Source organism: Oncorhynchus nerka, linkage group LG17 (assembly GCF_034236695.1).
Source record: "Oncorhynchus nerka isolate Pitt River linkage group LG17, Oner_Uvic_2.0, whole genome shotgun sequence".
Lineage (NCBI taxonomy): Eukaryota > Metazoa > Chordata > Actinopteri > Salmoniformes > Salmonidae > Oncorhynchus > Oncorhynchus nerka.
This window is the reverse complement of record NC_088412.1, coordinates 25,420,250-25,446,283: the sequence shown is the minus strand read 5'-3', so window position 1 is coordinate 25,446,283 and position 26,034 is coordinate 25,420,250. Positions and strand designations below refer to the sequence as shown.

The 26,034-nt window shown below is 42.8% G+C and overlaps 2 protein-coding genes across 4 annotated transcripts; both read right to left on the bottom strand.

The window, feature by feature from the left end:
• Window positions 1–2,733: 2,733 nt before the first annotated feature.
• On the bottom strand, window positions 2,734–12,079 carry LOC115145466 (diencephalon/mesencephalon homeobox protein 1-like). 2 transcript variants are annotated; one of them, XM_029686999.2, is made up of 4 exons: window positions 11,992–12,079; window positions 4,656–4,837; window positions 3,960–4,135; window positions 2,734–3,755 (listed from the first exon to the last, which is right to left on the bottom strand). In XM_029686999.2, the coding sequence occupies exons 2-4, from the start codon at window positions 4,828–4,830 to the stop codon at window positions 3,297–3,299; spliced, it is 810 nt and encodes a 269-aa protein (XP_029542859.1). In that variant the 5' UTR covers window positions 4,831–4,837; window positions 11,992–12,079; the 3' UTR covers window positions 2,734–3,296. The 2 variants fall into 2 exon arrangements, with proteins under 2 accessions (XP_029542859.1, XP_029542858.1); XM_029686998.2 differs by lacking the exon at window positions 11,992–12,079 and adding an exon at window positions 5,184–6,918.
• Window positions 9,694–25,575, bottom strand: LOC115144963 (RNA exonuclease 1 homolog). 2 transcript variants are annotated; one of them, XM_029686133.2, is made up of 16 exons: window positions 25,227–25,575; window positions 21,033–22,900; window positions 19,939–20,040; window positions 19,647–19,845; window positions 19,235–19,392; window positions 19,013–19,150; window positions 18,637–18,760; window positions 18,318–18,443; window positions 18,083–18,220; window positions 17,857–17,970; window positions 17,665–17,738; window positions 17,316–17,426; window positions 17,081–17,196; window positions 16,838–16,976; window positions 16,614–16,734; window positions 9,694–12,241 (listed from the first exon to the last, which is right to left on the bottom strand). In XM_029686133.2, exons 1-16 carry the CDS (start codon window positions 25,411–25,413, stop codon window positions 12,153–12,155), a joined length of 3,804 nt encoding a protein of 1,267 aa, XP_029541993.1. In that variant the 5' UTR covers window positions 25,414–25,575; the 3' UTR covers window positions 9,694–12,152. The 2 variants fall into 2 exon arrangements, 1 of the variants encoding a protein (XP_029541993.1); XR_003865889.2 differs by lacking the exons at window positions 9,694–12,241; window positions 16,614–16,734; window positions 16,838–16,976 and having other exon boundaries at window positions 17,108–17,196; window positions 17,316–17,457.
• Between the last annotated feature and the right edge of the window lie 459 nt (window positions 25,576–26,034).

Here is a 26,034-nt window from a genome sequence, read left to right as displayed (position 1 = left end):
TAATTTCACAAAGTCAAATGAATTTATTGTGTTAGAGGTTTCATGATGCTTAAATATAAACTGAAGTAGATCATTTTAAGATTGTTCTAAACATCAGTTGGGGTCTCTATAAGCTTCAATATGAGGTCCTAAACCTAGCATGAAAGTGCATCCTTGTAGCTGTGTGGGCTAATATTGTCAAAATGTTTGCTTTACCCCATATGATAAAACTCATGCTGTATATACACCATGTTTGATGTACAGTTACAAGATGACATTGCGTTATACCCTGGGTTGTCCTGAACAGAATGACCCTAATTTGCTGTGGACCACACATTTGAATGCAGTCCATGACTCCATTCTATGCGCACCAAAATCACAATCTGTTTCCCTGAATTACATTGTGAAAGCCTAACACTGTAAAATCGTATTTGGTCATTTAGCTAGTCATGTTGACATTAGAACAAGCTTTCAAATTATGCCCACCCGACCCAGATTGCGATTTATAATGGACCCTTTTTGGATTGCATAAACAACAACAATTGTTTGATGGCGGGGATGCAGGGCTGTGTTCCAAACAAAACAACTAGAAGTGTTCTTGCTCTAGTTCCTCGACTGCACATCTAGGAGAGCTCAAAAAGCACCTTATAGTTGAAGACTCTTCTTTGAGTTATAGAAGTGCATTGAAATGACTTAGGAACTGTGTACATATTGGAGAGGTGTGTGGCCACTTGGAGACACCAGTTTGACCGTTCTCTCAAACCCTTGGAATTGTTTTGTCTTATGTTGCACCTACCCCAAATGTTCAAATAATATTCTGATCATATACTTATGTATTCTCAGATTTCTAGTATTCTCAGATTTCGTTATCAACAAATGCTGTGAAAAGTACAGTAAAATGTCAAATCAACACTGTAATGTTTGGATTCAGTCTTGTCAGGTGAACTGTTGTGTCCTCACCTTTAGTCTATTCATTTTCCCATAATTTCCAAATGGTTCCCTTTCAATTGCTACCATGGTTATGCATATGCTTTCCATATTTATTCTGTAAGACACATTTAAATTGAGCCCTATCCATATAGGCCAATTCCCACAGGTAACTGGTTCAAATGTATGCCAAACAAAAACCGAACATTGCAAAGTTAAACAAACAATACAACTCTATGCACAACAATTTTACAAAAACATGTATTTGAAGAACAGTGCAGTTGCAAAGTTGTTTTTTTTAACCTTTTTTAACTAGGCAACTCAGTTAAGAACAAATTCCGATTTACAATGACGGCCTACCAAAAGCCAACGGGGGATTTCAAAAATAAAATAGATCTATAAATATAGGACAAAACACACATCTCGACAAGAGAGACACCATAACACTACATAAAGAGAGACCTAAGACAACAACATGGCATGGCACCAACACATGACAACACAGCATGGTAGCAACACAACATGACAACAACGTGGTAGCAACACAAACATTGCAGCACACCAATATTGTAGCAGAACAAAACATGGTGCAAACATTATTGGGCACAGACAACATCACAAAGGGCAAGAAGGTAGAGACAACAATACATCACGTGAAGCAGCCACAAGTGTCAGTAAGAGTGATTGAGTCTTTGTATGAAGAGATGGAGATGAAACTGTCCAGTTTGAGTGTTTGTTGCAGCTCGTTCCAGTCACTAGCTGTAGCGAACTGAAAAGACGAGCGATCCAGGGATGTGTGCGCTTTGGGGACCATTAACAGAATGTGACTGGCAGAACGGGTGTTGTATGTGGAGGATGAGGGCAGCAGTAGATATCTCAGATAGGGGGGAGTGAGGCCTAAGAGGGTTTTTATAAATAAGCATCAACCAGTGGGTCTTGCAACAGGTATACAGAGATGACCCGTTTACAGAGGAATATAGTGTGCAGTGATGTGTCCTATAAGGAGCATTGGTGGCAAATTTGATGGCCGAATGGTAAAGAACATCTAGCTGCTCAAGAGCACCCTTACATGCCGTTCTATAAATTATGTCTCCGTAATCTAGCAGGGGTAGGATGGTCATCTGAATCAGGGTTATTTTGGCAGCTGGGGTGAAAGAGGAACGATTACGATAGAGGAAACCAAGTCTAGATTTAACCTTAGCCTGCAGCTTTGATATGTGCTGAGAGAAGGACAGTGTACCGTCTAGCCACCCTCCCAAGTACTTGTATGAGGTGACAACCTCAAGCTCTAAACCCTCAGAGGTAGTAATCACACCTGTGGGGAGAGGGGCATTCTTCTTACCAAACCACATGACCTTTGTTTTGGAGGTGTTCAGAACAAGGTTAAGGCAGAGAAAACTTGTTGGACACTAAGAAAGCTTTGTTGTAGAGCGTTTAACACTAAATCCGGGGAGCAGCCAGCAGAGTATTAAACTGGATCATCTGCATATAAATAGATCCTACTGCCTGAGCTACGTTGTTGAAATGTTTTATACATATGCGTCTTAGTGTGACCGGTGTGAAATGGATAGCTAGTTAGCAGTGAGCTAATAGCGTTTCAATCGTTGACGTCTCTGAAGTAGTTTCTCTTGCTCTGTAAGGGCTGTGGTTTTTGTGGAGCGGTGGGTAACGATGCTTCATGGGAGGCAGTTGTTGATGTGTGCAGAGGGTCCCTGGTTCGAGCCCAGGTAGGGGAGTGGAGAGGGACAGAAGCAACACTGCTATTTCAGCATTATTCTGTTACCAGGGAACTGCCTATATGCAGAATAAACAAATGTAAACTAAAAAGACATTCAAAATCATTTTATTCATAATACATTTTAAAATTCACATCGAGTTGAATTATGGTTTTGTTGTGTATAACCATAAAATGAACATAGGATAGGAATAAAGAGTCCTACTGTGAGACATTACAGAAAATTGTCTTGAACAAATGGATATTCGATTTGAAAAGTGAAAAGAAAAGTGCCCCAAACCACATCACAATTCTCTATTCTCCTAAGTGCTTGTGATAAGTGAGTAAAAACTGAAAGTAACATCTTTATGCAAATGAAGCATGTACCAATCCACTCCAGGTTGCAATCCCGAATGCTCACAACAACACAACATACTAGCCCTTTTGAGTGTTTCTTAATCAAACTTATCTACAGACATATTCACTTGTCAGATGCACTCTACCAGGACAATTAGCAAAGGATCCTTGTAATCACAAAGTTGTACAGAGTCAAAGTATAAAATCAGTAGTTTATCTGTGTCCATGTTGACACCAGTGCAGCAGTGTACGATTTCCTCCTTTGAGTCCCTTTTTGCCAACACACACTGAAGAGAAGTTGTTGTTGTTGGTAGTGCAGTTATAGACCCAGGTTGGGGGTGGGTACAGCTTTACTGGGACAGGAAGTCTGAAGGGAAAGGCTGCAGTTTTTACCAACCGGTGGGGCAACTCCTATAGCTGGGCTGTGTTGCTGTAGAATGGGCCAGAATGTGGGGGTGAAATGTAGGCCAGCTGACAGCATCCCTAAAGCCTGATGATGTGGAAGGTGGTACCGTTCTCCACCCACAAAGGGAAAAACGGGAGGAGAATGTAATCTTGAGTGGTTCTGAGATACAATGGAGTCTCCAGGACAAGAAATGGTAGGAGCATCACTGACTTCCCAGAGAGGAGCTATTTCACTTTGTGTTTTTGAATCCTTGGTACTCCTCTCTTCACCCCCTGCCTTGGTTTGATATGGTTCCTCCAGGCTTTGCTCTCTGGGAAGAGGGGAGCATCTCTGTCCCTTACGGAACTTTGCTCTTCTGTTCTTAAACCACACCTGGAGGAGCATATTATTTTGTTATTGGTGAAGGGTTGACGTGTCTATAACAGTAATATTGATCAAATGTTTAAAAAGGTAATAGCACCACAGCTGTTATATATATCACAAGAATAAAGTTCCTAAAAGCAGCAGTTCAAATAAATATTATGAATGAAAGCATGCACACAGGCTGGTCCTCTTCGAAGAGCGACCTTTACTGACCTGAATGCGAGCCTCAGGCAGATTGGTGCAGACAGCCAGTCTCTCTCTCATACCTACATCAGGGTACTGGGTCTGCTGGAAGGCTTTCTCTAGAGCCTGTAACTGAGACACAGTGAAGGCTGTGCGGATCCGACGCTGCTTCTGCTGGTTCCCATAACGGGCCTCCAGTATCAACTCTGTGGGGACAGAAGACAAGCCACAACAAGATTAGAGGTGGTGAAACAGTCGGAGGGTTGGGAGATATCAGGCTACACTGAAAATACCAGCATGACAATTATCAATTTCAACAACTTTTTCAGGTGGGAAACAGGTCTTTTGACAATAGAATACAAGTTCAGCTGCAATGTTTTGAATGACAAATTTTAAATGTTGTGATTTTTAAAATATAACCTTTATTTAACTAGGCAAGAACACATTCTTATTTACAATGACAGCCTACACTGGCCAAACCCTCGACGACGCTGGGCCAATTGTGCGTAGCCCTATGGGACTCCCATAGGGCTGCGCACTGTATGCCGGTTGTGATACAGCCTGGATTTGAACCAGGGTGTCTGTAGTGACGCCTCTAGCACTGAACTGCAGTGCCTTAGACCGCTGCGCTACTCGGGAGCCCTAAAACTATAACTAGAAAACTTGTTTGATTGCATGCATCGATTATAGACACAGTCATAAATGACAGTAGTCTACTCTAAATACCTGCAAGTCTTTCAGCAACAGAGAACGTGTGGACCGAGGAGGGATTGGTTGATGGATAAATCGGGTACTGGTCTGCCATCTGGTGGTGGAGGTCGAAAAAGACGGAGTTGACGCTGTGCAGAGGATAGACTCCGTTGCCACTGTCCGATCCCCCGCAGAAATTTAAGGCATTCATAGCGGACCTAAATCCATATGGTAAAACGGTTTAAGTTATATGGGCCTTACACCATACTAACTAGGCATACAATGGAAAAAAAGTATATAGCCTATAGCTTACTGTACAATTTATGTAGGACGCTTGCACTGTGCAATTTGGATTTAGGCTACAGTCTGAACTCAAATAAAAACAGAACAAATGGTAAACATAAGCAACTTTCTTGATCATTAAAAGTAATTGAAAGTTATTATTCTTTACGCATAAACCATTGCCAATTTACTTCAGTAGGCTACCAACATCCAGAAAACAAATTTCAAAACAAAGATCAGATTTTTTTTTAAGTATAATATCTGCAGTCTTTTTTCTTTTACCTGAGAAGCACACAAAACAGCAGAAATGAACCTATTCTCGTGAGCTTTTCGAAGTCCACCTATACAGTCCAATAGTTTGAAATGCAGGCCTTATCCTCGTACGCCGCTACCCTTTGTCGTGGCATGGATCTAATTATCTGAAGACCATTCTCACCCACGACTTTTTAAAGAAACATTTACTCCAGCTCCCCTCAACCGTTAGCCAATAGAAAGAAAGGTATTACCCTGGATTAGGTGGGATGAGGGAAAAGAGGGGGTCCAATGCCTCAAGTTTTTTAAACTATTGAATTTGGGGAGATTTACGCAAAGGATCCCCCCTCAATAAAACGAGCGTTTCATTCGCTCCTGTTAAAACAATTAAAACAATGTAGTCTGCTAATCTCAGTGGCAGGCCAGATTAAAATAACAGCCGTTGATTGTTCCCTGTTTTCAGCCTCCTTTCTCCCAAACTCCCTGCTTTGTCAATCTCCACTTGGAAGGGGTTTGCTTTGCAGTTTGTTTTGCTAACAGGCTACATATTTAGCCCATAAACTGTCAGCCTGTGAAACACAATTTGGACATTGGCCATTGAGACCAATTTCCTAAGGTTCAACTGAGCCAGATTCAAAATCTCCTCAAAGAGAACTATTATCCCACCAAAATAAGGAAAATAGTGATAAAACACAACATGCAAATGGTTTTTCCTCATTTGCAAATAGGTTAGGTGGAGTGTGTTTTTCAGTAACACTTGAATTAAACTCAACTTCTTTTCACAAATGCAGTAAACATGACATTACACTTTGTGAAAGTAGGCTGCTGCACTGCACACCCTGAGAAACTTTCAGAACTTCAGTATCCATGACTAAATCATGCTCTAAGCCAATGGTGTGTACAATATATTTTCATGTAAAGTATTATGTTGGAATTAAATATGTATCGGAATAGAAATATGATATCCAAATGTTACTACTGGTGCAATGAAATCTGTATCTTGTGGAATGAAAATATGAAAACACAATTACTAGTATGGATATCACAGTCCATCTAACAAAATGTATTTCTCCTCACCCCAAAGTCCTGGCACACCTGTGCATTCTGACACATTTCAAATTGTAACACTCTCCAATAAGATCATCTCCAATAACCCAGCTCTAGCTTTAGGCTGAAGGGTTTAGACATGTAAATTCCACTAAGGCCTTAGCGGAGGTGCGAAGGGTGGGAAGGCTAAGCATTCAGTGACAGATTATGCTTCCCACGAGTATCAGTTGTGTCCCAGAGTCAGGGTAAAACACACACCAAGTACACCAGCCATACAGTCAGGAGAGGGGCCATTACCACAACTGGAGCGAAAAGCAGCCACCTCACTGTTTTTAACAGCCCTCTGTGTTCTCATCTTCAATTTGTTACTGAAACGTTCATTCTTTTCTTTTACTCTGAACCTCAAGGCAAAAGTCTGGCCGGCGATACATTAAGATGTTTTCATTTTTGCCCTCGATTCCGCTATTTCTGTAGGAGTTTAATTGCATAATACCATGACTAAAGGTCAAATCAAATCAAATGTTACTGGTCACATAGACGTGATTAGCAGATGTTATTGTGGGTGTAGTGAATGTATTTCTTAGACCTCTTGGGTGGTTCCCTCACTATCAGGCATATTTCTGTTAAAATGTCTGCTGCATTTTATCAGTGACCCACAGTCAGTCTCAGGGGTCACACAATCCCATGCCTTTTTCTTTGGCAATATATACACTCACCACCATGTGTATTTGTACAGTGAAGCTACATTTTTAAATTTGTCTCTATACTCCAGCATTTTGGATTTGAGATCAAATGTTTAATATTAGGTGACAGTATACCTTTTATTTTGAGCGTATATTTTAATATATTTGTTTTATGCTTAGAAATGAAAGCACTTCATTTATCTAGTCCCCCATTTGAATAATGACTTTATCAAGCTAGTGACTACAAACTCGTTCAATACTTGTCGGATACATTATATTTTTTGTAGTTGTTTTGCCCAATAGGAACTGAACATTTGGCATAAAAGGTAACATTTTTGTTCATACTTGTACAGTACTTGTTCATACATTTAGATTCCTAAAATATGTGGATATATGTTCTTAGCTTTTTTCCCGCTGTTCTTGGCTGTCAAGCTATATAAGTGTCTGATAAAAAGAAGACATTTAGTAGAGGTTCTGTAGGCCAGCCCCGGAACCTCACTAAAAGGTCCAGGATTAGGTCCCAGAGGCCTTTGTCTCCTCAGCCCGCAGGATTAGGGGAGATTTACTGCTAAGAAAAAAAAAGTAGTTATTTCATGGCACTTTCATGATGAAACCTGGCCAAAGCTGTGTTGGCTGGGGGGATTAAAGACACAAAGACTCTGGTTGTGTGCAACCCCCTTTCCATAGCCACCACCCCAACCCACTGCCCTCCTGGAAACCTTCTCCTCCAAAAGACACACCTCCTCCCAATCCCCACAGAACTGGGTTCCACTCGAAATAAGGGATGTTCTTACTGATTTCTCCCACTGTTCCAAGTCATCCAAAGGGCTCCTCACTGATTGCTTTGTTTGTTTTAAACCCCAGACCATCCATTAAATAGTAGGTGATAGAACTGGAAGAATACACAGATGTCCAATGATGTGTGTCTGTAAGCAATGTCTCAAAATTCACAATTTGAAACTGGATCTATCAGCAGGCATTATGATTCACATGCCATGTCTTTTCAACACAGTTGAGAATATCATTTCTGCAAATAACCTGGATTACTGTGAGAACAGAGGCAAAAATAAGTTACTGGCTTGCAGTCCCTCCCGTAGTGTTTAAAAGATCTTAAGGGAGTTATCCTCTTCCTGGTGGATCCACTTACACATGCACGGATTACTGGAACTAAAAGACAAAGGTTATCTATCCTTAGTTAGTCACGTCACAATGGTTTCACCATCAAGCAGCTAGGAGCATGTAGATCTAACTGCAGTAGGCGTATTATCGGGCCTATATGTAAAATAAAAATACTGTTGGAAAGGTGAAAAATATAATCACGGACAAAACATGATTTTTTTTCCTGTTGCATGGCATGTTGCACAAGGAGAAAGCAATCCTGACAGCAAAATTGTGTGTAATAGATCACAAGAAATGATTGTTTGGTAAAAGCTCAAATTCTCATGCTATGAATGAAACAAGAAATGGCAAGTTCATACTCCCACTATCAAACACTTTGGAGTAGGAACAGCTGGAAGAACAAAAAGCTACCAGTTTCTCCAATGTGTTCCATCCTGCCCATCCACTGAATGTTGTTTTAATAATATTCAGATTGGTGAAAAAAAAAAAATACAGGAGAGCCTGGAGAGGGCAGAGGGGGGCTGGTTTTGTATTCTAAAAGTGTTTTTGTTAATGTCTCCGGTTGAGCAGATGTTTCCGTTTGAGAGCAGCAGTCCGAGGAACAACCCCTAAAGCACCTCTCTCTTTAATTACTTATCAATAGTGGAAATTTGTATTGACAAGTGGCTATCAAGACAGGAGCTTTGTAGTTGTCAGTTAACAGTGGGAGAGCATCTCAAAGGAGAGGCCCCTTGGACACCAACTGGATCGATCGGCACGCTAACACATTAGAGGCCTTCAGGCCTGCCCAGTCAGGACTGGGACATGGGGACCAGAAGAAAGCGGGTAAGGGGCTGAAGACTTCTTCATTGGGGGAAATCGATGGGGCCAGCTGCCCTTTCACCCATAGGGGACAGGGATAGCGAGCGGCAGGTCAGTAGCTCTTCTTAAGCCCCAGTGTGTGCCAGGATCACGCGTGAGCCCTGACACTAGCTATGACACACAAATAATAAATAGGAGCTATAGGGGTATCTGTGTTGTCCCTTTACCATTGAATAACTGCTTTAGAATAAAAAATAGAATAAAACACATTGAGTAATATTGAATGCTAAGGACATAGAGCCTGAACAGCATATATTAATATAATTTGAAAAATGTTTAACTCATCCCTACCAGTTGCTCTCATAACTATCAGCCATTAAAATCGTCCAACCAGCCTCAAACCAATCTATCAAGCTCATCTAATAGATCTGAAGTGGAGCATTGGGATCTCTGAAACTCATTGATTTTGGTTAACTGGGCATTAGTCATTCCATTCTTATGAGGCCTAGAGGTATTAACTTCATATGATCTCCACCCAACCCCCAGGGAGATTTGCCACAGGCAGCTCAATATGAGAAACTGAGTAAAGATCAGTCACTTAATTGGGCAGCATGAGTCTGAGTTAATGACAGAGAGAGGGACAGGCGGCTGCTAGGCCCGCCTGGGGGGTCAAGGGAAGCAGCGGAGGGCCGGGTAGAGGCTGGCGAGGACCAAAGAGAGCACACACAGATGATCTTTCAAATGGACTCGCCTATTATGAGCCATAATCCAAAGTCAAAACAAAGGCCTTAGTCAAATTGCATGCAGCTGCTATGATTCACACAGATTCGTTTAAGGTAACTGCAGAAAATCATTTACATTTCAACTCATGAAAAAAATAACTTGTTAGCTTTTAGGTCAATATGAAATGTTTATTCAGGAAAGGTTGAGCACTTTTCAGTCCTAAGCATCAAACACTATGCTGTCCTGTCACAATATGTCATTGATACACAGTACAACTGGGATCATACAATAATAAGTTAACAATATACTTTAAAGGAACCTAACCAAAGTAGAAAAAGTTCAAAATAATTCAAAGGTCATGAAACAAATTCTCTCAATAAGTTTGATAGGGATGTGGTTAGTGGGTAACTCCTGTTCAGTGTTTTGGGGGATAAACCAGACTTCTCCAGCATGGGGTAAGCATGAGTGCTCCCGCCTGCACAGAGCCAGCACCAACCCTGGCCCCTACCGACCCCCAGCAGTCAAAGGTGAACAGAGGGAGCACACTGATCGATTTTGATAATGAAGACCTCTAGACGCTTTTAGAGATGCTTCTCCCCACATGCTCAAATCTCTGCTGCATTCAAACACTAGGTATCCCCCCTCCCTGTCAGTAGAATACTGTGTGGTTATTGATCTGTGCTAACTAGGTCTTTAATACCTGGGGTCAAGAGATCTCTGGCCTCAGTTGGGGAAATGCATGGTGACATGTGACGGGAGGAGCTCAAGAGGCAAAAATGTGGAGCCTGGTGAAAAATAAAGAATGGGCCTCTCCACTTAGCATTTCTGTCCCGTTTTGTATCCCTAACAAATCTGAGAAGAAAAGGAGACAATTTCAACGCACCTTCCGTCAGAGTACACACACAGGGTAGAGAGATATGACAGCTGCAATAGCAATAATGTACTGTACTATAAACACACATGATATACACTAACATAAATAAACCTTAACCTACATTTGGAAAACTATATATTACACACTGTGTACAAAACTTTAAGGACACCGTACTAATATTGAGCCCCCCCTTCACCTCCCTTTTGCCCTCAGAACAGCCTCAATTCGTTGGGGCATGGACTCTATAAGGTGTCGAAAGCGTTCCACAGGGATGCTGGCCCATGTACCATGTAGACTACAATGCCTCCCACAGTTGTGTCAAGTTGGCTGGATGTCCTTCGGGTGGTGGACCATTCTTGATACACACGGGAAACTGTTGAGTGTGAAAAACCCAGCAGCGTTGCAGTTATTGACACTAACTGGTGTTTGGAACTTAAGTCATGTCCATTTACCCCTCTGAACGGCACACATACATACCCCATGTCTCAATGCTTAAAAATACTTATTTAACCTGTCTCCTCCCCTTCAGCTACACTGATTTAAGTGAATTTAACAGGTGACATCAATAAGGGATCTTCCACCTGGTCAGTCTATGTCATGGTGTTCATAATGTTTTGTATACTCAGTGAAGAAGGCACTTCTTGTTAGTGATGTTATGTTTATCCTGCTTTGACATAGGCAGAAAAAAAGGTTTACTTTGAAATTATTAAGTAAACCAGATATTTTCAATCTTTTTAATAGAAAAAGATAATACAAAAGAAAACAATTTACAGCAGAAGTTTTTTCTACCAGTATGTGTTATACCATATAAAAAAATTATAGGCGTTATTTAATATAAACGGTTTCATATCGGTCTACATTGAATAACTAAATTGCTGCATAATGTGGACACAGGCAAAGATAGAAACTAAGTTACTTTAATGCCGTGTACAGAACAGAGATGGTGAAGCTCATAGTCAAGCTATTCAACACAATATCTCTAATCAACCACTCCAGGACAATTTTAGACATTCATATTTCTGGTTTGGGTTCTGACCAAGTCCGTCATGATGAATCAAGTTTGAGAGCCACCAAAATACTAAGAGACTGACCACATTTAATGTAACGTGAGAACAGAGTGCAAGTTGGGCCAAGGATGCAGCTCGGCAGCAATAGCATTTTCACCCTAACAATGTGAACAAGTCCAATGCCCTGACAAGTCTGTCATTTTCATTTGATAGAAAGGTTATATTTGATGGGAGCCATCGATGTAAACCCCCCCCCTCTTTCAGAAATAGATGGCGGGAAGAGAAGAATAGATACCAACCAAAACTGGTGACAATCATGATCATGGATCTTATTAATGAAATGCCTAAACAGTCAATTAAAACACTGCTGATTTCTGCTCTTTCCCTGCTTGCTCCATCGAGGGCTCTGGCTCTGCTGTATTCCAACAAGGCCGGAGCAGCACCTGTTCACTTTGGCCCACCTGTCCAGGCAACGTAGTGATTTGGCTGTCTGTGCAGATCTCTGCAGAGGAGCCTATTCTCACCCTCTGTCAAGGTCCTATCCCAGTCAGTGGAACACATGTGCTGTGGCTGTTTTGGAATACCTGAAGCGTTCCTGCTACTTCTTTCTTGTCAAGTGCTGGGCTGATGGCTTCTCAGACTGATAGTTCTTTCTCCGGGCCTCCAGCGCCCCGCCTCTCTCCATCCCTGTATGTCTGCAGCAGTCCGGTTAGAGGGGAGGTGGGCTGGGAAGAGAAGGCAGAGGTCACCTCTTCACCTTGGCGTCTTCTCGGATCTTCCACATCATAAGCTCCATGCAGGCGCAGGCATCCTCACTGGAGTCATGACCTTCAACTGAAACCAGAGAGAGGGAAATGGCCTACTAAGGATTTGTTGACATGTGACCAAAAATAGGAAAGCAACAATCTCAAAGATTTTACTGAGTTACAGTTCATATAAAGGAAATCAGTCAATTGAAATACTGTAAATTCATTAGGCCCTAATCTATGGATTTCAATATGACCGACTGGAAATTCAGATATGCATCTGTGGGTCACAGAAAATGTACCAAAAAAAGTAGGGGCATGGATCAGAAAACCAGTCAGTATCTGGTGTGACCACTATTTGCCTCATGCAGTGCGACACATCTCCTTCCCATAGAGTTGATCAGGCTGTTGATTGTGGCCTGTCAATGCTGTCCCACTCCTCTTCAATGGCTGTGTGAAGTTACTGGATATTGGAGGAAACTGGAACACGCTGTCGTACACGTCGATCCAGATCATCCCAAACATGCTCAATTGGTAACATGTCTGGTGAGTATGCAGGCCATGGAAGAACTGGGACATTTTAAGCTTACAGGAATTGTGTACAGATCCTTGCAACACGGGGCCATGTGCATTTAAATTTACATCAATAAAATGCAATTGTGTTAGTTGTTCATAGCTTATGCCTGCCCATACTACGGGGCACTCTGTTCACATCAGCAAACCGCTTGCTCACACGCCGTCTGCTATCTGCTCGGTATAGTTGAAACCGGGATTCATCCGTGAAGAGCACACATCTCCAGCGTCAGTGGCCATTGAAGGTGAGAAATTGCCCACTGAAGTCTGTGACAACCCTGGTGAGGACAACGAGCACACAGATGAGCTCCCCTGAGACTGTTTCTGACAGTTTGTGCAGAAATTCTTCAGTTGTGCAAACTGTCCGGGTTGCTGGTCTCAGACGATCCTGCAGGTGAAAAAGCCGGATGTGGATGTCCTGGGCTGGTTACACGTGGTCTGCGGTTGTGAGGCCGGTTAGAAAATACTTGCCAAAATCTCTAAAACGACATTGGAGGAAGTTTACGGAAGAGAAATTAACATTCAATATCCTGGCAACAGCTCTGGTGGACATTCCTGCAGTCAGCATGCCAATCATACTCTCCCTCAACTTGAGACATCTGTGGCATTGTGTTGTGTGACAAAACAGCACATTTTAGAGTGGCCTTTATTGTCTCCAGCACAAGGTGCACCTGTGTAATGATCATGCTGTTTAATCAGCTTCTTGATATGCCACACCTCTCAGGTGGATGGATTATCTTGGCCAAGGAGAAATGCCCACTATCAGGGATGTAAACAAATTTGTGCACAACATTTGAGAGAAATAGGATTTTTGTGCATACGGAACATTTCAGCTCCTGAAACCAACACTTTACATATTATTTTTTTATTTTATTTTGTTTTTTACATATCCCAGTATACAGTTGAAGTCACAAGTTTACATACACTTAGGTTGGAGTCATTAAAACTAGTTTTTCAACCACTCCACAAATGTCTTTTTAACAAACTATAGTTTTGGCAAGTCGGTTAGGACATCTACTTTGTGCACGACACAAGTAATTTTTCCAACAATTGTTTACAGACAGATTATTTCACTTAAAATTCACTGTATCACAATTCCAGTGGGTCAGAAGTTTACATATACCAAGTTGACTGTGCCTTTAACTTGTTTGGGATAGGGGGCAGCATTTTCACTTTTGGATGAATAGCATGCCCAGAGTGAACTGCCTCCTACTCAGTCCCAGATGCTAATATATGCATATTATTATTAGTATTGGATAGAGTATTGGATAAAACTGTTTGAATGATGTCTGTGAGTATAACTAAACTCATATGGCAGGCAAAAACCTGAGAAAACAGGAAGTGGGAAATCTGAGGTTTGCAGTTTTTGAACTCACCCCTATCAAATACACAGTGGGATATGGGTTATTTTGCACTTCCTAAGGCTTCCACTAGATGTCAACCGTCTTTAGAACGTTGTTTCAGGCTGCTCATGTGAAGGGGGGCCGGATGGGAGCTGTTTGACTAAGGGGTCTGCCTACAGCCTCGTTCTCAGTCACGCGCTTTCACGAGTGACCTGCGTTCCATTGCTTTTCTACAGACAATGAATTCTCCGGTTGGAACATTATTGAACTTTTATGATAAAAACATCCTAAAGATTGTTTCTATACTTAGTTTGACAAGTTTCTTCGACCTGTAAAATAACTTTTAGAACGTTTCGTCCGAATGGACCAGATCGCCCTAACAAAAGAAGCTATTGAACATAAATGGACATAAATGATGGACATTATCGAACAAAACAAGCATTTATTGTGGAACTGCGATTCCTGGGAGTGCGTTCTGATGAAGATCATCAAAGGTGAGTGAATATTTATAATGCGATTTATGAATAATGTTGACTACCCAACATGGCGGATATTCCTCTGGCTGGTTTGGGCGCCATTCTCAGATTATGCTTTTTCCGTAAAGTTTTTTTGAAATCTGACACAGCGGTTGCATTAAGGAGAAGTGTATCTAAAGTTCCATGTATAATAGTTGTATTTTCATCAACATTTATGAGTATTTCTATGAATTCATGTGGCTCTCTGCAATATCCCTATGTTTTGGAACTACCGAACGTAACACGCCAATGTAAAATTAGATTTTTCGATATAAATATGAACTTTACCGAACAAAAAATACATGTATTGTGTAACATGAAGTCCTATGAGTGTCATCTGATGAAGATCATCAAAGGTTAGTGATTAATTTGATCTCTATTTATGCTTTTTGTGACTCCACTATTTGGCAGGAAAAATGGCTGGGTTTTTCTGTGAGTTGGTGGTGACCTAACATAATTGTTTGTAGAGCTTTCACTGTAAAGCATTTTTGAAATCAGACACTGTGGCTGGATCAATGAGAATTGTATCTTTAAAATGGTGCCTAATACTTGTATGTTTGAGAAATTTGATTTCTGTTGAGTTGATTTGGCGCCCTGCAATTTCATTGGCTGTTGGCGAGGGGTTCCGCTAGCCAGTCCTAGACAGGTAAAACAGCTTGGAAAATTCCAGAAAATTATGTCATGGATTTAGAAGCTTCTGATGGGCTAATTTACATAATTTGAGTCAATTGGAGGTGTACCTGTGGATGTATTTCAAGGCCTACCTTCAAACTCTGTGCCTTTTTGCTTGACATCATGGGAAAATCAAAAGAAATCAGCCAAGACCTCAGAATTTTTTTTGTAGACCTCCACAAGTCTGGTTCATCCTTGGGAGCAATTTCCAAACGCCTGAAGGTACCACGTTCATCTGTACGTTCAATAGTACGCAAGTATAAACACCATGGGACCATCTCCTAGAGATGAACGTACTTTGGTGCGAAAAGTGAAAATCAATCCCAGAACAACAGCAAAGGACCTTGTGAAGATGCTGGAGGAAACAGGTACAAAAGTATCGATATCCACAGTAAAACAAGTCATATGTCGATATAACCTGAAAGTCTGCTCAGCAAGGAAGAAGCCACTGCTACAAAACCGCTATTAAAAAAGCCAGACTACGGTTTGCAACTGCACATGGGGACAAAGAAATGTCCTCTGGTCTGATGAAACAAAAATAGAACTGTTTGGCCATAACGACCATCGTTATGTTTGGAGTAAAAAGGGGGAGGCTTGCAAGCTGAAGAACACCATCCCAACTGTGAAGCACAGGGGTGGCAGCATCATGTTGTGGGGGTGCTTTGCCTCAGGAGGGACTGGTGCACTTCACAAAATAGATGGCATCATGAGGAAAGAAAAGTATGTGGATATATTGAAGCAACATCTCAAGACACCAGTTAAAGTTAAAGCTTGGTCACAAATGGGTCTTCCAAATGGACATTGACCCCAAGCATACTTAAAAAGTTGTGGCAAAATGGCTTAAGGACAACAAAGTCAAGGTATTGGAGTGGCCATCACAAAGCCCTGACCTCAATCCCATAGAAAATGTGTGGGCAGAACTGAAAAAGTGTGTGCGAGCAAGGAGGCCTACAAACCTGACTCAGTTACACCAGCTCTGTCAGGAGGAATGGGCCAAAATTCACCTAACTTATTGTGGGAAGCTTGTGAAAGGCTACCTGAAATGTTTGACCCAAGTTAAACAATTTAAATGCAATGCTACCAAATACTAATTGAGTGTATGTAAACTTCTGACCCACTGGGATTGTGATGAAATAAAAGATTAAATAAATAATTCTCTCTACTATTATTCTGACATTTCACATTCTTAAAATAAAAAGTGGTGATCCTAAGGTGACCTAAAAAAAAGGGAATCTTTACCTAGGATTAAATGTCAGAATGGTGAAAAACTGAGTTGTAAGGTGTATGTAAACTTCCGACTTCAACTGTATATCATAGGAACAATAATAAACATGGTAATGAGGTTTTAGCTGCTCACCGCTGTCCTGTATGATGCGTTTGAGGTGGTCTGCCATGAGGTTCCTTAGGGCCCGCTTGTAGGGCAAGCCCAGGCGATGGGGGAACACGATCGCTGTGTCCACTACAGTGCTGTGTATGACCTATGAAGACAGCAGAGAGAGGTACAGAGTGAGTGGGCCACATCACAACCACACACACATAATGACCAGTGGGAAATCAGATTAGGGGAGTGTGTATGTTTACCTTGAGGGCAAAAAGGTCACTCTCCAGGCTGTGTCCTATGAGGATGGATTCAGCGTTGAACATGTTGAGCATCACCGCCTGCACGTCTCTCAGGGTGATGCTGGCATTCTCCAGGTCCTCCTCCGTTACACCCGAAAACCTGTGCAAAACATGATGAACATTGTTATTTTGTCCTTGTGTGCGCGCGCATGCTAGCTATATCTCCACACTAAAGACTGAACAAAGATCTTCTGTATCCATTACCGTGTGTTGTAGTCTACCACTTTACTTTCAGGTTTAACAAATGTGTCATATATGACTTTCAGCTCAGAGTTGATAACAGTCACCCTGGTCAGCTCCAGACCCTGCTTTGTGTAGCACTGTTACAGAGGAGTGAGAGAAAGAGAGAGAGGACACATTATATAAGGTATTGAGAGCCACTCTCAGCACTCAAACAGCCAATTGTGCCTGAAGGAAAGCAGCGCAGCAGCCAGCTCACCATCTCACAGTCCAGGGCATAGACTCCACAGTTGCCATCCGGGGGCAGCTGTTTCTCAAAGGTCTGAACGTAGCCACCCAAAGACTCTTTGCGGCCGTCCTGAACATGTTGCTTTGAACAGAGAAGACGCAAGGTGGACCACCTTTTAAAAATAATGGTGGAATTTACTCATTCTTAAATATAAGCACAGAGATGGGATTCTGAGGAGGCATCAGGTCTAATGAAGTAGCACAGTCACGATGTGCCATGGACAACACTGCCCCCTTCTGTTCCCATAACAGTTCAGTATTCACATTATTACTGGGTTCTGATTGTATAAATGCAATGCAGAGGAACTGCATGGTGTTACCTTAGACACGGAGCAACCAGGAGAGCCCACAGTTCCTGAGCAGCAGTTGTAGTTGGTTTCCCAGCCTCCCGACACTATTCATAGACGGATAGAAGCCCTTACTAGTTCCATCCAATGGGCAACTACATTCAAATCCTAACATCTTGCAAAAATTAAAACAACGTACAAGTTATTAGACAAAACAAAACAGACCTTTATGTCTGCGCAGACGGCCCCAGTGGTGATTACACTCCTCCTTGCGAACACAGTTGCCGTTGGCATTGATCTTATACTCGGCCCCACATCGACAGCACACCTTGGCAAACGCTTGGAACGAGAAGAGATTAGTGGAAGAACATTTTTTTAATGTGTCTGGTCGAGAAGGATTGGATCCACCCCCAGACTGAGGAGGGTTTGTAGGTGCTCTGTAAAGACTTACGGTCAACGTTGTTCTTCTCTGGGACGTTGTGGACCACGGCTCGACCTGAGTGCTCAGGGTGTGGCCTAGGGTATCCATGCTCCTGCAGCCGTTCCTCTGTCATCAGATAGTCCCTCAGCTTCCGGTACAGAGTAGCACCTACAGCAGACCAGATAACACATAGCTAGGATACAAACCCCCACTGCCTCTGCGGCCAGTAAAACCAGCTCCAACCAGACGAGGACTAGCTACTCACCACTGAGTTTCTCTGCCTGTTGCTTGCCCGTCCTGTTTATCGTGAAGCTGGTCTTGGCAGCGAGGCGTCCCCCCAGCACTTCTTCATGGGACTGGGACTTCCTGTTCCCCACCACTGCAGGGTTCACTGAAAGACAAGCAAGCCGATAAGACTCTGATATACAGTTAGCTTGGTGTTTTTCATCTAATGGTAAAAAAATTGGATTTTGGGGGGAAATGTTTCTCCTAGATCTGTGCCAAATGGCAATGAGCACTGAAACTACACCAAACACCATCCGTTTGTAATTGCTACATGGATACTGTATGTATCAGTGACATACTGGCAACGAGTGAGTTGGGGGAGCTGCTCTTGCTGCGTAGCTTCTTCAGGGAGTTGACTGCCACATTGAGGTATATGTTCTTACTGCTGCTCCGGTCATACACCACCTTCTCCTCCTCCAGGGCCTAGAGAGACCGTCAGCTGTTACAACCATCAACCCATATATACAAGTAAAGAGAGTGGCACACCATGAATAAGCACCTAAAAATGTTTTAAGGGTAAACCAACTGAACCCACATCAAAGATTTCACAAACATAACTCATCCACCCTTCTCTGAAATGGGATACCACTAGCTGTGCTATGAGCACACATACTTTACTGTAGACATGGATCGATTTGATGATGAATCAGTTCAACCCTGTGTGGTCTCACATACCATTTGGAAGGCCAAGTCTTCAGAGGGGCAGAACTTCATACACTCGTCTATAAATGTGTTGAGGTATCGCTGGCGGACGTTGGTGGGAACTTTGGCCCCAAACGCGGTGGGAATAACTGGCCGCTTCATTGCAGAGCTCTGAGGAAAAAAAAGATCATGTTAATTACAATGGACGCTAAGATCCATTTTATGGGTTATTGTGACATAAATGTCTGGCGTTACCTTCATTGTGGGAGTGTGTGCCACCCTCTTCTGTACAACAGTGGTGGTGGTCTTTGACAGGATGCCGGCTGATGTTTGGGCCTTCACAGAGAGACCTGCTGGGAGGGTACTGGTGGGCGACAACACTCTGCTGCCCGCCGACTTTGCCACGGCAAGACCTTCAGTCAGATACAGAAAGGCTTCTCAACAACACACCTTAAATTACACTTCTCTGGTCTCATATTGTTTGTGCAATCGTAATGTATGTAAACTGTGTTAATTAACATGACCTACATGGTGTGGAAGATAAAACTTGAAACTACTATTAGTCGTATGTACAGGATACACATGATATACACCGTCCAACGAAATGCTTACTTGCAGGTTCCTTCTCGACAATAAGAAATAAATAAGAACGGACAAGCTTTCCTACCAGATTTGGAAGAGGATGGTAAAGGGGTGGGGCGGTGGGCTACTCTCTTCCTCTCCCCAGGGAAAGGGCTGGGTGTGGAGGCAGTCTTCACAGCTGCAGCCAGCTGGGCAGCCTGCTGCTGTGCTATCTGCATACGCTGGTAACAGATCTCCTGGGCAGTCAGTCTCCTGTATGGTGGAGGCTTCGGGGTTGCCTCAGTCTGAAACACAGAATCCAGTTTGTAATCAATGAAAGGCTTTTTGCTACTTGAGTTACCATAGAGAGGTGGGTAAATACCAGAGAACAAACTCACACTTCCTTTGGCTGAGAAATGTGAAACCCTTTTCCTCTGACCGGGGAAAAGAGTGGTTTGATTGCTCTCTGTGGAATCCTCATCCTCCGAATCTTTAGAGGGCTGGGAAGGGAGAGAAACTTTGAGCAAATGTACAGTACATTTCATACAATATTCTACGAATACATACTGAACAAAAATATAAACGCAACATGTAAAGTGCTGGTCCCAAGTTTCATGAGCTGAAATAAAAGATCCCAGACATTTTCCTTATGCACAAAAAGCTTATTCCTCTCAAATTTTGTGCATAAATGTGTTAACATCCCTGTTAGTGAGCATTTATCTTTTGCCAAGATAATCCATCCACCTGATAGGTGTGGCATATCAAGAAGTTGATTAAACAGCATGGTCATTACTCAGGTGCACCTTGTGCTGGGGACAATAAAAGTCATTAAAAATGGGAAGTTTTGTCACAAAACCACAGATATGTCAAATTTTGAGGGAGTGCGCAATTGGCATGCTGACTGCAGGAATATCCACCAGAGCTGTTCCCAGATAATTTGATTTTCATTTCTCTACCACAAGCCACTTCAATGTCGTTTTAGAGAATTTGGCAGTACATCCAACCGGCCTCACAACCGCAGACCACATGTAACCACGCCAGCCCTGGACCTCCAAATCCGGGTTCTTCACCTGCTGGATCGTCTGAGACCAGCCCCCCAGACAGCTGATGAAACCGAGGAGTATCAGTCTTTAAAAAAGCCCTTTTGTGGGGAAAAACTTCTGATTGGCTGGGCCTGGCTACTCAGTGGGTGGGCCTATGCCCTCACAGGCCCACCCATGGCTGCGCCCTTGCCCAGTCATGAGATGAATGAATGAATTTAATTTAATTAAATTGCCGGATTCCTTATATGAACTGTAACGGAGTAAAATCACTGAATTTATTTTTTTGTTCAGTATGATGTTGGAGACAAAAACATTCGATTCAGTCCCATTCTTAAAATAATGACACCATTACTGACCTGAACTAACAGAATAAACAGCAGTGAATGCTAAACCAAGGAAATATTATACAAAACAAGCAACAATGAAGGGACATGGCAATCTATGGGTACCTTGGCTTGCCTTCCCTTGTCCTCAGTCTTCACATCCTTGGATTCATTGAAGATCCGTAAGCACTCCTCCATTGGGTCATCATCCAGGTCAAAGTCCATGTCCACCTGTAGACTGGAGTAGTCCACCCCACAATCATCCATGTCACCATAGCCTCCGTCATCTTCTGCACCAACATCTTCATCCTCTGAGGATGAGGGGGTGAGCTCTGAGACATTCCTCCTAGTCAAACTCCCCCTCTTGAAAGGAGCAGCTGACTTCCTCACAATTGTCTCCTCTTCCTCATCCTCCTGACTTTCCTCCTCTATACTCTCATCACCAAACAGATCTACGTGACTCAGAGATCTTTGTTTCACCTTTCCTGTTTTGCCATCAGAGGAGCTACTGCTGCTTTTCTTCACCTTGTCTTTACCGATTTTAGAACTCCCTTTGCTTACTTTCTTTGAATCTTTTTCTCTTTCATTGCTGTCATATTTACCATTCTTGTGTTCTTTAAACTTAGAGTCCTTTCCCTTGTCTGAAGTCTGCAGTTTACTATCCCCACCTCCCTTTTCTTGCTCATTCTCCAGCTTGCTTGACTCCCTTTTAAATGTGTCTGTCCTTATCTTACTCTTTCCCTCCTTGCCTTTGTCTATAGATGTATCCTTTATCTTGCGTTTTTCTTCTTTCTTTCCCTGATTCTTGCGGTCTCTCTTTGCAGCTTCGTGGCTTGATTTCTTTGAATCACTTATTTTCTCACCATCCCCTGCTCCTTTTTTACTACTACTACCACCACCAGCACCACTCTTTTTACTGGACTCCTTTTCAGATTTATGCACATTCTTTACTTTGCTGCTCTTCACTTGGCTGGTTTTACCTGCCACTATTTCAGTCTCTGGCTTGTCTTTCTGCCTAGCTACTATTTCCTGGTTCTCCAAGTCCTCTGACTCCCAGTGTGCGGCGTCCTGCTGCTCTTTAGACTCCTGACTCCTCTGTTGTTTCAGCCCACCTACGGCTCCTTCCGTCCTCTCTCCTTTCCCTGGACCTGAGGCTTCCTCCACTGACCCACTGCTGCTTTTCCTCCTCTGCAGACGGCTGAGAGAGGTGGGTCGATACTCTATCCCAGAGCTCTCTTCATCAGACTCAGAGAAACTGGCAGTGTACTTCAGTGGGTCTGGTATTACCTGCCGAGGCTTCTTAATGGTTGGCACATATTCCTCATCTGTTGACTGCTTTCCTGTCCCTGACAGGTGAGGTCTCTTTTTTCCTTCACCCTTAGTAGTTCCTGTCCTCTGGTGTTTCTTATTCTTGCCAGCTATTTTTGCTGAATAGTTGCAGAGGGGGTCATATTCCATGTCTGTGGATGGTTTAGAATGATCCACTGTGTACTTATTCTTGGAGCAGGATGCAATAGTGGAGTATTTAAGACTAGTAGGCAAAGAGTGTAGATGAGGAGTTTGTGTTCGAGGAACAGGCTTTTTCACAGCTATTTTGGTAACTGAGGTGGGCACATATTCCATGGAGCTGGCATGGTTGTCTTTGCTGTCGGAATCCAAGGTGTACTTACTGGAGCGAGGGGTAGGGTTGTAATCAGCTGTTGTAGTCATCTGATAACTGCCTGGGTCATACGCCAAGTGTGATGTCACGGCCAGTGGTTTTGGCCATTTAGTAACTACTTTGGGGGAACTGTCGGTCGGGTCATATTCCTGATCCCCGATTCGTGACAGTTTCTTCTTTTCCCGCTCCACCTCACTGCGTACCTCCTCGATGGCACGATTGACCAACTCAAGCTCCAAGGCACCCATGTCCACTGTCGCAGCAGCAGGCTCCCCATCCTGTTGCTCCTCAGGTCTCACTACCTCTGGTTTGAATGGGTCATAGCCGCATTGCTCTGGAGAGAGCCATGAGATACAGATTAGAAAGAATAATGTACAGTTTTACAGTACTGTAACAGTTCCATTGAATACGTTCTAGTCGTTCTGCCTTGGAGTGAAATAAGGTTTCAAATGCCGTTGTCAACCAACCTGACTTGAGACGCAGAAATATTCCAATCTAAAGGGTTAACATCCGTACACCACTTACCCTCCCCCTGTCAGAGAGAGACACGTCCCCCTCAGAGAGACACAGCTGCATCCCTTAATGTTGAGGACGTGGTAGTTACTGACAAGAAGCACATGGCTGAGCTCTTTAATCACCACTTCATTAAGTCAGGTTTTCTATTTGACTTAGCCATGCCTCGTTGCCCGTCCAACATTTCCTCATCTCCCACCCCTTCTAAATGTGACTATCCCCGATGCTTCTCCCTCTTTTTCCCCTGTCCCGCTACAAAGTTTCTCCCTGCAGGCAGTCACAGAGTGAGGTGCTGAAGGAGCTCCTTAAACTTGACCCCCAAAAACCATCTGGGTCAGATGGTTTAGACCCTTTCTTCTTTAAGGTTGCTGCCCCTGTCATCGCCAAGCCTCTCTCTCCTTTCGGGGGTGGTTCCCATTGCTTGGAAGGCAGCCACAGTTCGTCCTTTATTTAAAGGGTGAGGTCAAGCTGATCCTAACTGTTATAGGCCTATTTGTATTTTGCCCTGTTTATCAAAAGTGTTGGAAAAACTTGTTGATAATCAACTGACTGGCTTTCTTGATGTCTATAGTATTCTCTCTGGTATGCAATCTGGTTTCCGCTCAGGTTATGTATGTGTCACTGCAATCTTAAAGGTCCTCAATGATGTCACCATTGCCCTTGATTCTAAGCAATGTTGTGGTGTTTTTTTATTGACGTGGCCAAAGCTTTTGTTACGGTAGACCATTCCATTCTTGAGGGCCAGCTAAGGAGTATTGCAGTCTCTGAGGGGTCTTTGGGCTGGTTTTCTAACTACCCCTCTCAAAGATTTCTTAGTGTCCAACAAGCTTTCTTGTTCTGAACAAGGTCATGTGGTTTGGTAAGAAGAATGCCTCTCTTCCCAAAGGTGTGATTACTACCTCTGAGGGTATAGAGCTTCAGGTAGTCACCTCATACAAGTACTTGGGAGGGTGGCTAGACGGTACACTATCCTTCTCTCAGCACATATCAAAGCTGCAGGCTAAAGTTAAATCTAGACTTGGTTTCCTCTATCGTAATCGCTCCTCTTTCACCCGAGCTGACAAACTAACCCTGTTCCGATGACCATCCTACCCCTGCTAGATTACGGAGACATAATTTATAGAACGGCATGTAAGGGTGCTCTTGAGCAGCTAGATGTTCTTTACCATTCGGCCATCAGATTTACCACCAATGCGCCTTATAGGACACATCACTGCACTCTATACTCCTCTGTAAACAGGTAATCTCTGTATACCCGTCGCAAGACCCACTGTGGGGTGCTTATTTATTAAACCCTATTAGGCCTCACTCCCCTTATCTGAGATATCTACTGCAGTCCTCATCCTCCACATACAACACCCGTCCTGCTAGTCACATTCTGTTAAAGGTCCCCAAAGCGCACACATCCCTGGATCACTCCTCTTTTCAGTTTGCTGCAGCTAGCGACTGGAACGAGCTGCAACAAACACTCAAACTGGACAGCTTTATCTCAATCTCTTCATTCAAAGACTCAATCATGGACACTCTTACTGACAATTGTGGCTGCTTTGTGTGATGTATTGTTGTCTCTACCTTCTTGCACTTTGTGCTGTTGTCTGTGCCCAATAATGTTTGTACCATGGTTTGTGCTGCTGCCATGTTGTGTTGCTACCATGCTGTATTGTCATGTTGCTGCCTTGCTATGTTGATGTCTTAGGTCTCTCTTTATGCATTGTTGTCTCTCGTTGTGATGTGTTTTGTCCTATATTCATTTATATATATGTTTAATCCCAGGCCCCCATCCCCGCAGGGGGGCTTTTGGTAGGCCGTCATTGTAAATAAGAATTTGTTCTTAACTGACCTGCCTAGTTAAATAAAGGTTCAATCAAAATAAATAAAACCCAGTATATCACTTGGACTTGACTCTAGTTAGCTAGCTAACTAGTTAATGCAGCTAAGAAATTACACAGTATAGCCGATTCAGAGGATACATGTAATGTGCAAGTTGCAATTGTGTTGTCAACCCTTCAGTAAGGGAATCATTTAACTTACTCAATGTTTTCACATATAACTAAGTTAAACACTATGACGCCACTGTATGATAATGTACACTCGCTAGCTAGCTAACGTAATCCATATAATATTAATACAATAGAATTGCAACTCACCCTTTTGTTTGGAGTAAAGCTCGTTTGATTTTCTTATGTCATTTGATCCATAAGACGCCCGTCTCTGTTGGCTGTGTCTGAAGTGACAGTACGGTCTTTTGCACCCATCTTTGACACTTTTCACGTTGCAACTATCCGTGTAAAACGGGCAGTCAATCCCAAGGAAGAAACCGGTGGATCTCAGCATAGTCTTCCCAGACCTCTCTCATACCCGCCGAATCGAGACCGACACTATTTAATCTAGTAGTTAGTTGTTTAGTTTGAATAAATGGAGATGAATCCACTTGGGTTCCTTCACATAACTACGTGCAATACAACAACAACAGAATCCCTACGACGCCATGTTGGACGGCCAAAGAAACTCTCGCAAAAAGCCCCACGTCGCACATAACCACGTCATTTAGAACTCTAAATATTTGCCTGTGCAAATTCAGCCCAGATGATCAGCGTGTAAGGTATCCGCGGTCTGCGCTTGTTTGTTTGTTTAATGTCTTATCTTTAAAACATGAGCGATCTAATATTGTTAAAATGTAACTAAGGACTTACAAAAGTGACTATGAAAATGAACCCATTAGGTCACCCTGCTACCTCAAGCTTCTAAGAATATTGTAACATACACTAAATTGGCCTTTGAATTCTACTACGTGTAGTATGTGCAAGGTCCAAGTTTAGACTAACTTGTTCAGTTCTTATACACATCATTGGTTATATTGGGCTGCAGCATTGCATAGCCTAACACTTGTTTGACTCCGATCAGATCTTAACAAATAAGATCAATTCAACTTTTTTTCTCACAATAAGTTTCCAT